We start from the raw sequence: 14,558 nt of genomic DNA on the forward strand, positions 1-14,558 counted from the left end.
CCCTCCTTACCGTTCACTAAATAATCTCTCAGCTCTATTTCACTTCCTTTTCTTTTTAAATGAGAGGTATCATACCACATACCCGTAACAAACATATTCTGTTTACCTGGGTCTCATAGGAAAAGAGAGCAAAATAATCCAGAAACTGGTGGCAACTAGTTGAAAATATTTAGAGGTTGTTTTGATTAATTATGATTATTTCTATAAAAATGATCTCAATTAGTAGTGAAGATTCGAGAAAATGTAAATATAGACCTTTAGATGAATAATTTATTTCATTTATCAGTATTTTAAGACTTTTCTGAAGTTCCTTCCTTTACCCCTCAGCTTTCCAGATATCAGTGACCTTTGGTGAAGCAGATTCATTCATTCCTTTCTATGAGAGATGCCTTCCCATCCTCCCCCCATCTTACGTCTCCCAGTTTCAATTACTTCAAATATATGGTAAAGTGAACTTACTGATGGGATTCATGAGCGTTTTAATTATGGATTTTGCTGACCACGGGCTTTGTGAACAGGGGTAGAGTTACGTTGTGGACTTCAGTTGCCTTACTATTTCCCCTATCTGAGAAGGTAGGTGAGTTAGGGTGCAGTTCTGAGAACGCGACCCGCCGTCATCACGCCAGTCTTAGGATGCCAAACAGTTGAGGGCGGGTACAGGATAGAACGAGGCCTGTCATTGGACTAGAAGGAAGGATGGGTGGGAGAAAAGTTTGAGGGAAGGGGAGGAGACTGGAGCGGAAAGGGAGGGAGACTAGAGGAGACAGCAGAGAAGCCACAGAGAACATGGAGGCTGACGTTAAGATCCATTCTGTGTATTTACAGGTTGTTATGGGTGTTCCTAAGGGATGGGTGTGTATAGGGTTTTGTATGTTTAGGTGGGCAATTACATCTTACCAATTGGATCAGAGGTTATTGTGTTGTGTGTTCTTTCATGTATTGATTTACGTTTAAGAGACTGTGTGACTGCTAGAGATGCTAAGCCGCCACAGAATTGGGTTGTGTGTTTCTGGCAAGGTATCTACCAGATATCTTGGGGCACTGCAGTGCTGAACCTAGCGGGGTAAAAGACAGCCATTTTTTATAATTTTACAATAACACCAGTCCACCTTAGGAAGCATTACAGACTATGCATTTGCATGATCTTTATTCTGTTTCAGTGAAACAAAATTCTTGAGACGGTTTTCCTTTCCAAGCAAATTGGAATATTTTCCAGCCTCAAGAATGAGGAAACCCAGAAAGTCAGATGGTTTTTCTCGTGTGTAGAACCTAAAGTTAATATATATTAAGTTATAGATAATACAAAGAGAAAGAAGGTCATGAATCTAGATAGACAGTGGAGCATGAAAATGGAAAGGGTGTAAGGGATTGTGGAGAGCGCTATGGAGTATATGTGATATGAGGTGAAGACAGGACGTTACTAGTTACAGGGAGGAAGGCACCTGGACTGAAGCGTACAGAGAGCATAAGAGAGGGCAGAAGGAATTGGAGGTTATAACAGTCTAATGATACATATTTATTATGAAAATGCTATAAAATGTTGTTTACTTTGTATGGTGCCATAAAGGGTAATAAAAGAAGGAAAAGTTAAAATGAGCTTTATAACAGGGAAGGGCAGAAAGGAAAGGAAGAAGCCAGAAGGTGGAGGAAAGAAATAGAGATGGAAAGGGTCATCTGGGAGCCTGCATCCACTTAAAAAGGACACATCAATATGGTCAGAAGGGCAGCAACCACACATGTTGGCAGCAGGAGGGTGACTCTTGACTTGGTGCCAGTTCTTTGGACTCTGAGTTGGAGGTCTCATCTCACCAGCTCTCAAGAAGGTCCTAGTATTTTAGGAACTTGACACCTGCTACCTAACATTGCAGCAGCGGCAGGGTCTGCTGCCCTATTAATATGGGATTCATGATTAAATTGGTGTGATAGATTAGTGACATCACCCAATATGCTCTGATCCAGATTAGAACTGAAACATCGTCTTAGAGTTTTAATGAGTACAAGATAGCCTTCTTACTGCAGGCCGAGGGATGGGCTTCTGCGGTTTCTTTGAGCCGAGCTTCTTCATTGCATTGTAGTATTTCTTCTGTTCTTCTGTCATAAAGATGTCTTGACCTCCAAAGTAAACACACAGAGTAGCCTGGTTACAATCCCAACCTGTGCTACAATAGTATTTAAACTGAAGTATTACTAAGCCTTCCTTTAGTCTTGTCTCTAGTTTAAATGGATATTATCTTGCTAAATATAGATTTATTTTTCTGCTTCTCCCATTTATGTGAAATGCCGAAGACTTTAATATTATGCAAAGCCCATAAGCCCATAAAATTCTGATTAGTCCAGCACCCTAATTGGATTATATTATATTCGCAATGAATTTTAAAGTCCTTAAATATGTTTTCAGGGAGTCAAATATGTTTTCTTCCTCTCTTGCTGTTTAACGTTTTTCTGCTGTATTTAACCTTGGCATAAGAATTACATTGGTATATTGCATGGTATCATGTTCCTTAAGTGGGCCCATGGAAAAAACTGTACAATGCTGTGCAAAGTGGGGGTAGGTTAAAAAACAAAACAAAGATCAAGCGAATGAACAGGAGGAAGGAAGGAAAGTCATTGTAGACACAGCAAAAATTGAGAGAGCCAGACTTAAGCTTAAGGCTTTAATGTACAATAAAGAATTTGCTCGGCAACGCATCTCAGGAAGAGAAAATATCACTTCTAAAGCCACGGGCAAACCATTGTGTGGCTGAGTTCAGAAAAGGTCAGGAAGACTTGTGTAGTTGCCGTGTAGCAAGTGCTGTTGGTGATGTGGGTGGCTGCGGGAATAAGCACATAAAGGGGTAGAAGACGAAAATGAGGTGTGGGAGAAGATGAGACTGAGAAACTGGTAAGGGTCATTCCTGCAAGACCCCATGCACCATGCAAAGAACTGGATAATTGTTGCTGTCCTGAAGTAATGGGGATATTACTGAGTCAGAAAGGACAGCTGTAACCATGGATGAAAGGAGAAAGGCCACTAAGGACGGCCACGTAGTAAGACTGAAAAGCATGTAAACACCATCTAAGTTATGTCCTGACTGGTTGGCTGTACGGCGGACTGGTGCCCTGAGTAGAGAAGGGTAGGGGATGAGAAATACTCATCTTCTTCTTCTGCTGGTTGAAGTTGTCTATGATGACACCGATGAATAGATTTAGAGTGAAGAACGAGCCGAAGATGATGAAGATGACAAAGTACAGGTACATGTACAGGTTTTCTTCATAGATGGGCTGCAGTTTGACCTAAACAATCATGAAAATATGTAACATGATTAGCGAAGAGGACCCTTGGACTAAATAATGGAGTGAGTGCTGCTACGTAATAGGAACTCATCATGTCTTCACATATCATTTTATTATCATTCCAAAAATAGTTATTTTCTCAAACTAGCATGACATTTGAAACTTGGACTTTTGGAATCTAATATGTTTTTCCATCGTAGCCTGCCTGACAAGTATTCCTCAGGATACAAATTCAGCCAACAGTTTGGGCTTACTATTTTATTATCACCATCACCATTATTATTCTGGCATTTTTGGCAATATCTTCAATTTGTCTTTGGAAAAGCTTTAATAGAAGAAAATCAACTAAGAGAAAAATTCAGGATAAGCCGATGGGTTTTAACCAGTTCTTTGTATCTCTGAGTTTGAGTTTCCTTGAAGTCTGCAGGCTTGTCTGTGCTCTGAGTTCCTAGAAGTTGCTGCATGGGACTTGATCATGCTCTCTAAGGAAACAGAAAAGCGAGTGACTCCGGCACACTGAATTATCTTCCTACTCTGAACAGTTCTATTTGCAGGGCTAATTTGATGTCTTACACTCTATGTAATTTGGGAATTTTGTTTTTACAGTAGACATGTTATCTATTACATATTATACCCATAGCAACCAAACTATTGTCCACACTGTGAGCACTCTGCCAATCATTTCTGCCGTGTTGGTAAATGCTTATGCCATGTAGATTCCAAGTCTCTCAGTTCAGCTCTCACCAGGGTTTACCATGGGCAATCTAGTAGCTGTACATAGCATCTGAGAGCTACTTACGTCCCGCGAATCAACAGCTGCGTACATGATGTCCATCCAGCCTTTGAATGTGGCCTGTGTTCAATACATATTAAAAATATTTATGAATATCTCATTCAAACTCCTTGCACTTACCAGATGTCAATACAAGGGCATTCTTATAAGTATCTCTTCACACAATACCATGACATTTTCTATGACATTCAAATGAGTTGAATGGAGTGACATCAAGTACCTTCCTACTACTAAGTAACAAAATTTGTATTAGGAATTTAGGATTTCTTCACTTCTCTTGGGAGCTATTCTATGCTATTTTTTTTCTGTAGTAAAACACAATGGAGACTTGAATAATGAAAATCCCATCTTAATCTTATCTTAAAACCTTCCACTAAGAAGATAAAGTCTGTGGATGAAAGCAATAGTTGCATTCAAGCAGAAATCATTTCCAATAATAACTGATTAGCAAATAAGCTTTTGTGACATTAAAAACATTAATCATTACCTATTTTGAAAAGTATCCTTTGAGATTTGTATTTCTGCACACAATAGCATCCTATTATTTTAGACACTATGGAAAGTCTCTGGCTAAGAATTCATACATTTAAATCATCAATATAATATATACACAATTTTTTACAGAAAATTAAACACTGAAACAATGGCAACAATATAACAAGAAAGATATAGGAAGAAGAAAGAAATTCTGTGAAAATATTAAAAACTGCACTCCTAGGGAAACAAAATAACTGCAGTGTTTTCCTCAGAACCAAAGAACTAACTTGAGGTGTCATCAACTACCTACCTTCCTACTTTAAATAGGAATGATTCAGAGCACGCCGCAGAGGGGGGTCTTGGGTAGCATGGTTTGAAACGTTTTCAGGTTCATACATACTCACCACTTGCAGCAATGCCAGGTAGCCAGCCCCAACGTTGTCAAAGTTGACTTTCACATTCTTCCACCGGGCTTGCTTGCCAAGAGCCTGACAGTCACTGAAATTGTTCACTTCTTTTATTTCAAACATGTTGCCTGTCGTCGTGTTTACACAGTGATAGAACTTTCCAGCAAACAGATTCACACCCATGATGCTAAAAATCAGCCAGAAGATGAGACACACCAATAACACATTCATGATGGAGGGAATTGCACCAACAAGAGCATTCACAACCACCTGTGGAGGACAGGAGAGCAATCGCTGGTTAAAGTGGAAGCCGTTGAAGATGCATTTGGCCCGAAGACACATTTAGATAGGGTTAAATGGGTATCTCCGTAGATTTCTAATCTTAGAATGTTTCTGTTAGTGTTTTATAGTACATATTAATGGGGGTAGACAAACAACAGCACAGCTAAAGAGTTAAGCAAGAAAGGAAAGCAGAATTACACGAAACATTGAAAAGAAACAAATAAAACCTGATATAGTAAGATGAAGTTGGAAAGTGTACATGGTGGGGGGGGTGGAAGTGGTAAGGGTAAAAATCTGTATAAATACACACAGAAATAATTGCTTGCTATAACTCATATTAAGTTTTGTGAACATATGTGAATTATTGATAATCTGAAAGAGGAATTATGCAGCCCCTTCACAAACAAAGCATGAAAATTGCAGCAAATTTGTATCCTCAGGTCATGTATATTTATATGACGATGAAGGTCAGGATTAAGGGTTTCCAAGTTCTTCGTTTCATATTGGAAAAAAACCTCAATCTTCTAGACATGGAATATATTACCATAAGATTTATCTTCAGGTTTATGAGTATCAAATATATCCCATTAGTTGGCAGTCCTCCCCTTGTTCTCCTTGAGCCTATGCTATTTGTTTTTATAAGGCTGACCTGCTTAGTGGGGGAATATTTCCATCACCTTTGTTTCTTTCTGAATCCAGGAAAGATGAAGATGTGCTTTCAGATCTCAAGGACAGCAAAAGTAGCTTTTCCAGCACCACTATTCTAATCCACAGTGGACGGCATGGTTAAGGGCTTAGAGTCAATGAAAACTATTGTCTTATTTAGAAATACAATAAACATTCTTTTAGAAATAGACAAGAAAAAATATAAACCAGCATGAAAATGTGAAATCCAAAATTCTAGTGCTTTCCTATGTTAATTGAATTTTCTTTCCTTTAGAAATTAAGTCACGTTTGTTACACTTGTTAGTTTCCTTTTTGGATTAAAATTACGTACGATGACCGTTTCCATACCTCTACCATTTTTTTTTTATTTTCAAATAGATGTCGATCTGTTTAGCTGAAATCTTAAGTATTCCATATGAATTAAAATACGAATCTAGAATATTTTTCAGGTTAGAGGAAAATTGTTAAGTTTTCAGACTTGTTCAATTGATGTTTTCTGTATGATATCAGCTATAAAGATGTTTGTTGGCCATGGGAGCCCTCAAACAATCCAGTCTATTACCAAGACTTTAGGTTGCTCTCAAACTCCTGTCAAGGTCTGATTGCCAAAGACAACACCTATACAACTCACTGAACATGGAGAAGTCAAGATGGTGCCTACAAAGAGCCTTTACAACCATGTGCTAGTATCGTTGGTACAGGAGGGTGCTCTGCAGGATTCCAAAAATGAAACGTAAACCAACCTAGCTACAAACCCTTTGAATGTACAATGGTGTTCTGCCTGCAAGTTATGTGGAAACTTTATGGGAGTATCAGACCAAAATCTGACGTGTCTTAAGGCCCACTTTACAAGATGGAACCCACACCTGATATTGCTTGTGTGACCTAGAACCTGTAACTTAGTCCAGGGTAAAACCAAATAGTATTGTTCTAAACTGACAAACAACAACAGAAAAACCAAACAAACAAAAACATAGCAATAAAACGACATTCTGCTGTACTCATAGATCAGTGTCTTGCTCAGCTGTCATCAGAGAAGCTGCTCCCTGAGGTAAATGGGGATAAAAACAGAGACCTACAGCTGCACATTATCCAGGTAGTAAGACCTTGGAAACCACGCTCAGCTCTAAACGGGATGTCTCCATCAACTCGCTCCCCTCCCGGTTCAGGGAGCTTTGCAGAAGAGTAGGCAGAAAGAGGGTTTACACCAAGTCAACGAGGCCCTCGGAGTCAACAGGATCAATGTCCTTGTGAACTCACAGAGACCGGGGCAGCATGTGTGGGGTCTGCACAGGTCTGCAGTAGGTGGGATCTTAGAGATGAAATAAGTGGATGTGTTCCCTCATTTCTAGCCCCAAAGCTATCTCCAATCGATAACTACTTGAAAATTAAAATGTTGTTAGATTCAAAGTGAGTTTCACTGGGGAAACGAATCATCTTAAGGGTAGACAGCCCGCCCAGCAGTCAATGGTCAACATAAAATAAAATCAGTATTGTCTTTGGAGACTCCTTGTCTCACAGTGTCATGTCAGGGACTTATTTTCTTTAAGCTTTATTTTTATTTTCATATACATTAGAATATATAACATGCCTAATGATATATATTCTTTCTCTTGTTTTTACTGTACTGGTCATTTGTATCTCTATCATTGCTTCCTGTTTAGTGCCATTATGGTTTCCTGAGTATACCAATGAGTGGATCTCTGCATCTACATCTGTTCCTTGAGCATTTTTCCCTATTGTTTGTTTTACCCTATTTCAGTATTTTAGGTTTTTTTCCCCCATCTTATATTATTATTGTCCCTTAGAAGCCTGTTTGTTTTCTAATGAGAGACAGAAAGGGAGGGTTGGCAGGGAGGAACTGGGAGGAGGAGAGAGAGGGGAAACTGTAATCAGGATATAGTATATGAGAAAAACAATCTCTCTTTGATAAAAAGTAAAATTAAATAAACAATTTCTATGAAGTCACGAAGCATAGCGTAGGCTCAGATGATGTCAGCACTGAAAGAAGATTGTTATTTCCAACAGATTTTTTTTTATGAATTTGTTAACATAGGCAATCAGATAGAATTCACACTGGGCAAGCCAAGCGTGTCTCTCTGCTCAGTGCTGCAAGAGCAGCTGGAGGGTGGCTTCATTTTCCACGATGAGTAAATTCTGCAGTCAAGGCTGAAGGGGTTTATTGCCCCAAACAAACCACCTCCTAATATAAAAACCCTGTGGCCTTGAAGAAATTCAATATCCGTGTGCATTTGCAAAGTAGATGAAACCAAGCTGGCCTCTGTGCAAAGCAGTTCTGAAGGCGTGGCAGTGTGCATTTCATATTGTGAGACAAGATACACTTGCTAAGGGAGAGAGCAGGGGAGGACAAGGCTGGGGATATGGAAAAAAGCAAAGCTCACTGGGAACGGCACTTAAAAGATCCATGAAGTGAAGTCAGGCTTGTGGGAAATAATGCAGCTAATTCTCCTAGCAACTCGATTTGGATGTGAGGGATGTACTGGTTCTGCTGAATTCTATGATTTGCTTTAATTCAAAGAAATAAAGCCTTCTGAAATCACTTTGCCTTTAAAATTAACGTGATAGCCTTTGAGGACCTCAAACTTAGCTACTGAATGCCTTGGTAGGATGAGTGCTGTTATCAGTTATTCCCGAGTACTCAAAACAATAAATATAATAGCACGAGGAAGGTATGTGTGTGTGTGTGTGTGTGTGTGTGTGTGTGTGTGTGTGTGTGTGTGTGTAGCTCTGTCTCAATTCCTGGGTGTGTATTTAAATAAACTGCAGTTTCCACAAGGCTTGCTGCTCTCTTTGACTTTAGCCCTGAATTATCTAATTTTGTGAGGAGACTACCACGGTTCTGAGTCACTAGCAGCATGTAACTGAGACTTGAGTTTTAGGAAGCATCATTGAATCTTCTTACCCTCATGCCTTCAAAGCGGGATAAGGCTCGGAGCGGCCTCAGAGCTCTCAGTGTCCGTAGGGATTTGATGGCACCAAGTTCTGAGTAACCAAGAGCATTGGCTACCAGGCTAACCAAAGAAACCTGTAGATGGAAAATAAACCATTAATCTACTACAAAATAAACCTTTAGATAGAGACCAGCATGCACTGGCCACTCTTTTGTGAGAGCCAGTGACATATGAATATAACCCTTCCACATTTGTGTTCCTCACAATTGCACCATCTGATGCTGCCTGCCTCATTCCGCGCTGTCCCTTCCCTACCTTCAAATGTGATAGTTGATCATACATACTAACAGCTATAGGTATACCAGGCCACAGAACTCTTTGCAAAGTATATGTATTTTTTTTTACCACAGGTAACTCATGGTTTAATTCAAAACCCTGATTCCCTCATTGACCTTTGCTTAACATTGCCAAATGAAATTTAGACTGCTCTCCTGAATTTCATGATATTAAGGTTATGAATCCTAGAGATATTTGCCAGGTAGCAGCAGATATCCTTCTGTATCATATAAGCGTTTTATTACCTGAGGTGAAACTCTGTTGTTAACATACCTATTATGGTCTGGCTAGATATACATAAGTGGTACCATTGTCTCCTCACTGAATCATTTAGCGTATCACTTACAAAATTCAGAACTACAATGCATTCGACTAATAAGAAGACATTATCCAAAAACATTGTATCTGCAGTGGACTTTTAATAAGAATACAGTGCTTCACAGTGATCATGATCACTCCTCTTTCTGTTGCTTGTAATTATGTTGAATTTTAGTTAAACATATACAACATTAAATAACACATATCTTTTTGGGGGTTAGAGGAGCTACTTTGCTTTGATTTTCCTTCAATACATTTTGATGCTACAGGCACAAGTCTGAAGACATCTGAACTGCTATTGTCTCCTCTGCATTGATGAGGAAACTGAGCATCATTCCGAACACACAAAAAAGTCAAAAGTAAAATACAGGAAGAAAGAAAGGATGGAACAAAGAAGGGAAGGAGAAGAGAAAGAAAGGGGGGAAGGATGGGCTGGAGAGATGGCTCAGCAGTCCAGAGCGCTGGCTGTTCTTCCAAAGGACTGGGTTCATTTCCCAGCACCCACGTTGAGTGTTGGAGTTCAGAACCCAGTTCCTCCTACTGTGGCAAGCAACTCACTCTCTCTCTCTCTCTCTCTCTCTCTCCCTCCCCCCCCTCTCTGCCCAAGCCAGTTCTTTTGCCCCTTATGTCTATAATATGAAAGTTTCAGGGCAGATCATCAAAAGTTAGCTGACCTTGCGGGGAATCAATAATGAATTTGATTAACTTTGGAAAATAAATTTAAAATTGGGAGGGGTTGGTTGTACGTTTGTTTCGTCAAGCAATTTAAAATTTAAAGTAATTATTTTTGTGTAAGCGTCTCTAGGATTGTCACAATTTTAATTGAGCTTTACATTTGACAAATGAAAGCAGGTCCCCTGATAGGGCAGTGCTGCGACAATGTCCTAGAATGATGGCCCAAGCCCAACCAGGCCTGATTCTTAGTGGGCCGACAGGAGAACTGTTAGTAGGTAAACCCAAACCCACACACAGCATTCCTTGGAAACCTTAAATGCCGGTTGCAAGACAGAAAGTAGAGCTCTTCCGCTGCCTCTGCACTGGCATCAGCTCCTGCCTCCAGCTTTCTGCTTTAAGCTCCCACCTTGGCCTCCCTGTTAGCCAAACAATAACACATGCAGATTTTTTCTGAACTCAAATTTTAACCTATCTCTTTGAGTAAATATTTACTTCTGCTCCCCGTTTGGATGAGACTTGCTAAAGAAGAGGAAGGTAGAGGGATACAGACAAAGGAACTGGAGAGAAAAATGAACATATTAACATGGAGGATCCTGGGAAGCCCAGAGATGAAAAAGGGTTTCTCTTTAAAGGAAAAGCGAGGGAGACCCACACATCTACAGGAGTGAGGAAGCAGCTTAACGAACGTGCAAAAGGCCCTGGACCTGTAGCCACCAGACTGCTTGAAAACAGACTGGAACAACACAGAAAGTGATTGCTGGATGTCACTGCTGCCTCCACCTGCTCTGTGGAGGCTACCTGTGGCTACCCTGGCTAAAGCTCCAGTCCAGACAGACATTAATTCCCTCTGGCAAACAATCTGGGATCGATATCTGAATCTTCATGTTAAAAATGTGTGTGTGTGTATATATGCATACATATATAAATATATACTCACATGCAATTATATATATTTATATTTTATTGTATACACAAAATTACATATTTTATATTTTATAGTATGTAGAAAATTATGCTTTATAGTTTATTGTATATATGATATATAATATAGTTTTATATATATGACATACATATATATGATATATATTTGCCCATCTCATAAATTACTTTAGGGCCTACACTCCTTTTTTAATGTTAAAAAGTTTAATTTTTAATTCTTGTTTGTCCCTCTCTTCCCCATCCCAGAGTTTAAATGAGTTCATTGAACATAAAAGTTTTTAATTTTTTTAATGGAACTTTTCCCATGTTACTTTGAGTAAAGAGGGAAACATGCCCAAATTTTATGTTTTGGTCAGAAAAATAGCAAATGTAGAAGGATAGTAAGCAGTCTGTGAACCTTGAGATCCAGGTATATACCCCAGTCTAATTAGGGTCTCCAGTCTTCAAGAGGAGAGTGCTACAGTGATTTTGGAGGCCGCTAAGGGTGGGCAGAGGGTCTTGTTGAAGCCCATTAAGTGCAATGATTGGCACCCAGTCCAAGGAATCCTTCTGGTCCTGGTGGAGACCTATCGCTGTGCTCCAAAGACTAGAACATTGTGTGCTATTGTCTCTTCCCTTAAGAGTTAATCCAGCTAGGACTGTCAATCACCTGGCTGGGAGAATACCTCTCATGAAGACTGATTCGCCTCAAACCACACCAAGGAGATGAGAAGAATAATTATTCTTGTAATGAGATAGTATACGTATCTCCCCCAGAAACCTTTGCCCCACTCTGCCACTTGAACTTCTGTCAGGCTATGTGGCTCCTCTGTCATGTGGCCTATCTCCTTTTTTGAGTCTCAATTTAAAAAAAAAAAAGTATAGCTTTTTCTTCTCTTCTCTTCTCTTCTCTTCTCTTCTCTTCTCTTCTCTTCTCTTCTCTTCTCTTCTCTTCTCTTCTTCCTTTTCCCTTTTTTAGATGCTGGTCAAAGTCAGGGTATGCTTTCCCTGGCATTCAGGGCAATCTCATTGTTTTTGCAAAGCCTTCCCCATGACCCTTATATCATGTGGCTTCTTACAAATGGTATGGGCATTCTCTTGTCCTCTTCTTTATGTCCTTGTTCTGAGAAGGGGGCAGGACTTAGAGTTAGTTGCCTGCCATATTCTATTACTCTGAGACAGCAATAGATTTGTCCTTGAGCATTATTTTAAGTTTTTCTTTTAGTTTTTTATTATCATTAATGAGACTGAAAAAGGTTCCTCAGTTTATCTTGTGACAATTAGGAGTAATAAAAATAACAATAATTTTCAAAAGCTAGCTGAGTTCTTACCAAAGATTGATGGAACTGTAGAATCTCAGAGCTGAATTAGAGCAAAAGAACACAAGGCATTGAAGAAGGGATTGTGGGTTCCAGGGACCATCTAGAAGCCTGGAACCCCACTAACCTCACTGTTCTTTGTATCATTATAATAAATTCTTCATGTCATTAGCCTTGCAAAACTATCTATTCTCTCCATTCATATTATGTTATCAGAAAATATATAAGGGCAGAGAAATAGGATGTTGTGTGGTATGGTGCTTTCTCTTCTAGGTACAGCATGGCACTGTTGGACTCCAGCCCAGGTAACCATGGCGATAGTCTAAGGAAATGGTAGTGACACTCCCCAGGAAGAAGAAAAAGCGAGGATCAGACTCTCACCTGAGATTCCAAATACTGTTTCTCTGTTTCTTCCCTCAGCTGGAAAGGATTTGGTGGTTATGGGAAAAGCAAAAGATTAATTTCAGTTGGACTCTGCCACACAATTTCTATGATGTCACCACCCATGAAGGGTGGGACTTTGCTGTGGTGTCTGTGTGCTTATTTAAAGCCACTCACCCTGGGCTCTGTAAGAAAATCCAATAAACTCAGTAGTACTAAGTTGGGCTTTCAGCCTTCAGTGCCCCAGAAGGAAGGTGAAATGTGTCTGTGTCTCCCTCAAAAAATTTAAGGCACAAAGGAGTAACCTTTTTGTGGGAAATTCCCAGCACATTCCTAGAATTCCATGTCTTCTCCTTGCTTTAACCTATACCTCTTTCCCATTACAATTTGTCTAAAGGAGCTGTCCAAATCTGTGACCTCTCCCTCTGACTGAATGTGAGGCCTCATTGCTGAACAGTGCTGAGCTAATTTAGCTCAGCCCCAGTCTTGCTGTACCCACAATCCCTTCTTTGATGCCTTTCCATTCAATCCCTTCAAATACCCACAATCCCTTCTTAAGTGTGCACTGAGTCCTGTAGTAAATTGTCTTGCCATTCTTTAATTGTTTGCTCGTTTCATTACTGGTGGCTTGAACTGGGAAACACTGGGTAGAAGTCTCAGTTTGCTCTCTGAACTTGAGAACATTCCTGAGTACACATGTGTGTGCGCACACACGAGCACACACACACACACACACACACACACACACACACACACACACACCGCTCACCACCAGTAACAATGGGGATCTATAGTGCAGGACATTTGAAATTATTTGCTTCTTTACTCTTAGGCTTTTATAGCATATGTGTTGGTCTTGATTAGAAAAATCTCAAGGCTCTGAAGTTATGGAAACACAACTGGATGTATCCTGGACATTGCAATTTTGTTTTTGGTAGTAAGAAGATGACCTAAAAGCTCATCTCAGGGTAAAGGGTAAGTCCAGTGTGGTAGACACATCACTGGAGAGTACTATGTGATACTTACAAGTCATGGCTTACACAGATATTTTCCATAAACATTCTAAACACTATTTTTGTTCATTTAAAAAAAATGCATATTTTGAAACATGTGGTTTCTCCGTATTTACTTCTTTGATCCTTTAAGGTGATTACAACAAAATCACACTGCATGTTATTTATGCTAAAAAAACCAATCACAGTGTCTTTGTTAATGGATATATCATCTTTAATCAAGTGCGAGCCCGAATTTGAAGTGTTGATTTGACTGTGAAAATGATTACGTCTGTTTATGGTGTCTATAATTACAAGTGATGAGGATCAGTTTGCTAATGGATGGTGCTATGCTTGTATTAAAAACTCAAAAGGACCATACGGATTCTGGTTGTCTTCAAGAAATGTCAAGTCAATATTAATTAGGTTATGCGTTTAGTCTACCAGCATTGGTAAAAATAGTTTCTCTAGTTCTGGGAATATTACAGCATAGTATGCAATTTATGAGGATGATATATTTTTGATAATAAAAAGTTACACAAATGGAAAAGGTGATCTGTCTAGTACAATCTAGTACAATAGACAGAGACATGGGTTAGGATGGCCTTCTTGATTCTAAGTTGAAGCATCATGTTTGTGGGGACTTCTTCATCTCCATTCCTTACTCATTCCTTTTTTCCGAGCTTTATCCCATCACTTCCATGTGACATCCACATCACCACTGACCTCTGCTCTCTGTACCCAAGTCTCTCTTTTTTTGTGCTTACACTTCTAAATCCAACTGAAACCTTAGGGTGGAAAACGCCTTC

General features: G+C 39.5%; 1 protein-coding gene across 5 annotated transcripts in view; it reads right to left on the reverse strand.

The window, feature by feature from the left end:
- The window catches only part of Scn3a (sodium voltage-gated channel alpha subunit 3), a 109,196-nt gene that overhangs the window by 6,083 nt on the left and 88,555 nt on the right, over positions 1-14,558 (reverse strand). For all 5 annotated transcript variants that reach the window (XM_032903406.1, XM_032903405.1, XM_032903404.1 and 2 more), the window contains 5 exons: positions 8,822-8,944; positions 4,948-5,220; positions 4,073-4,126; positions 3,136-3,273; positions 2,015-2,119 (listed from right to left, as the gene is read on the reverse strand). In XM_032903406.1, the coding sequence (XP_032759297.1) occupies positions 2,015-2,119; positions 3,136-3,273; positions 4,073-4,126; positions 4,948-5,220; positions 8,822-8,944 (693 nt within the window). The remainder of the gene's footprint in view (positions 1-2,014; positions 2,120-3,135; positions 3,274-4,072; positions 4,127-4,947; positions 5,221-8,821; positions 8,945-14,558) is intronic.

Source organism: Rattus rattus, chromosome 5 (genome assembly GCF_011064425.1).
Source record: "Rattus rattus isolate New Zealand chromosome 5, Rrattus_CSIRO_v1, whole genome shotgun sequence".
Taxonomy (NCBI): domain Eukaryota; kingdom Metazoa; phylum Chordata; class Mammalia; order Rodentia; family Muridae; genus Rattus; species Rattus rattus.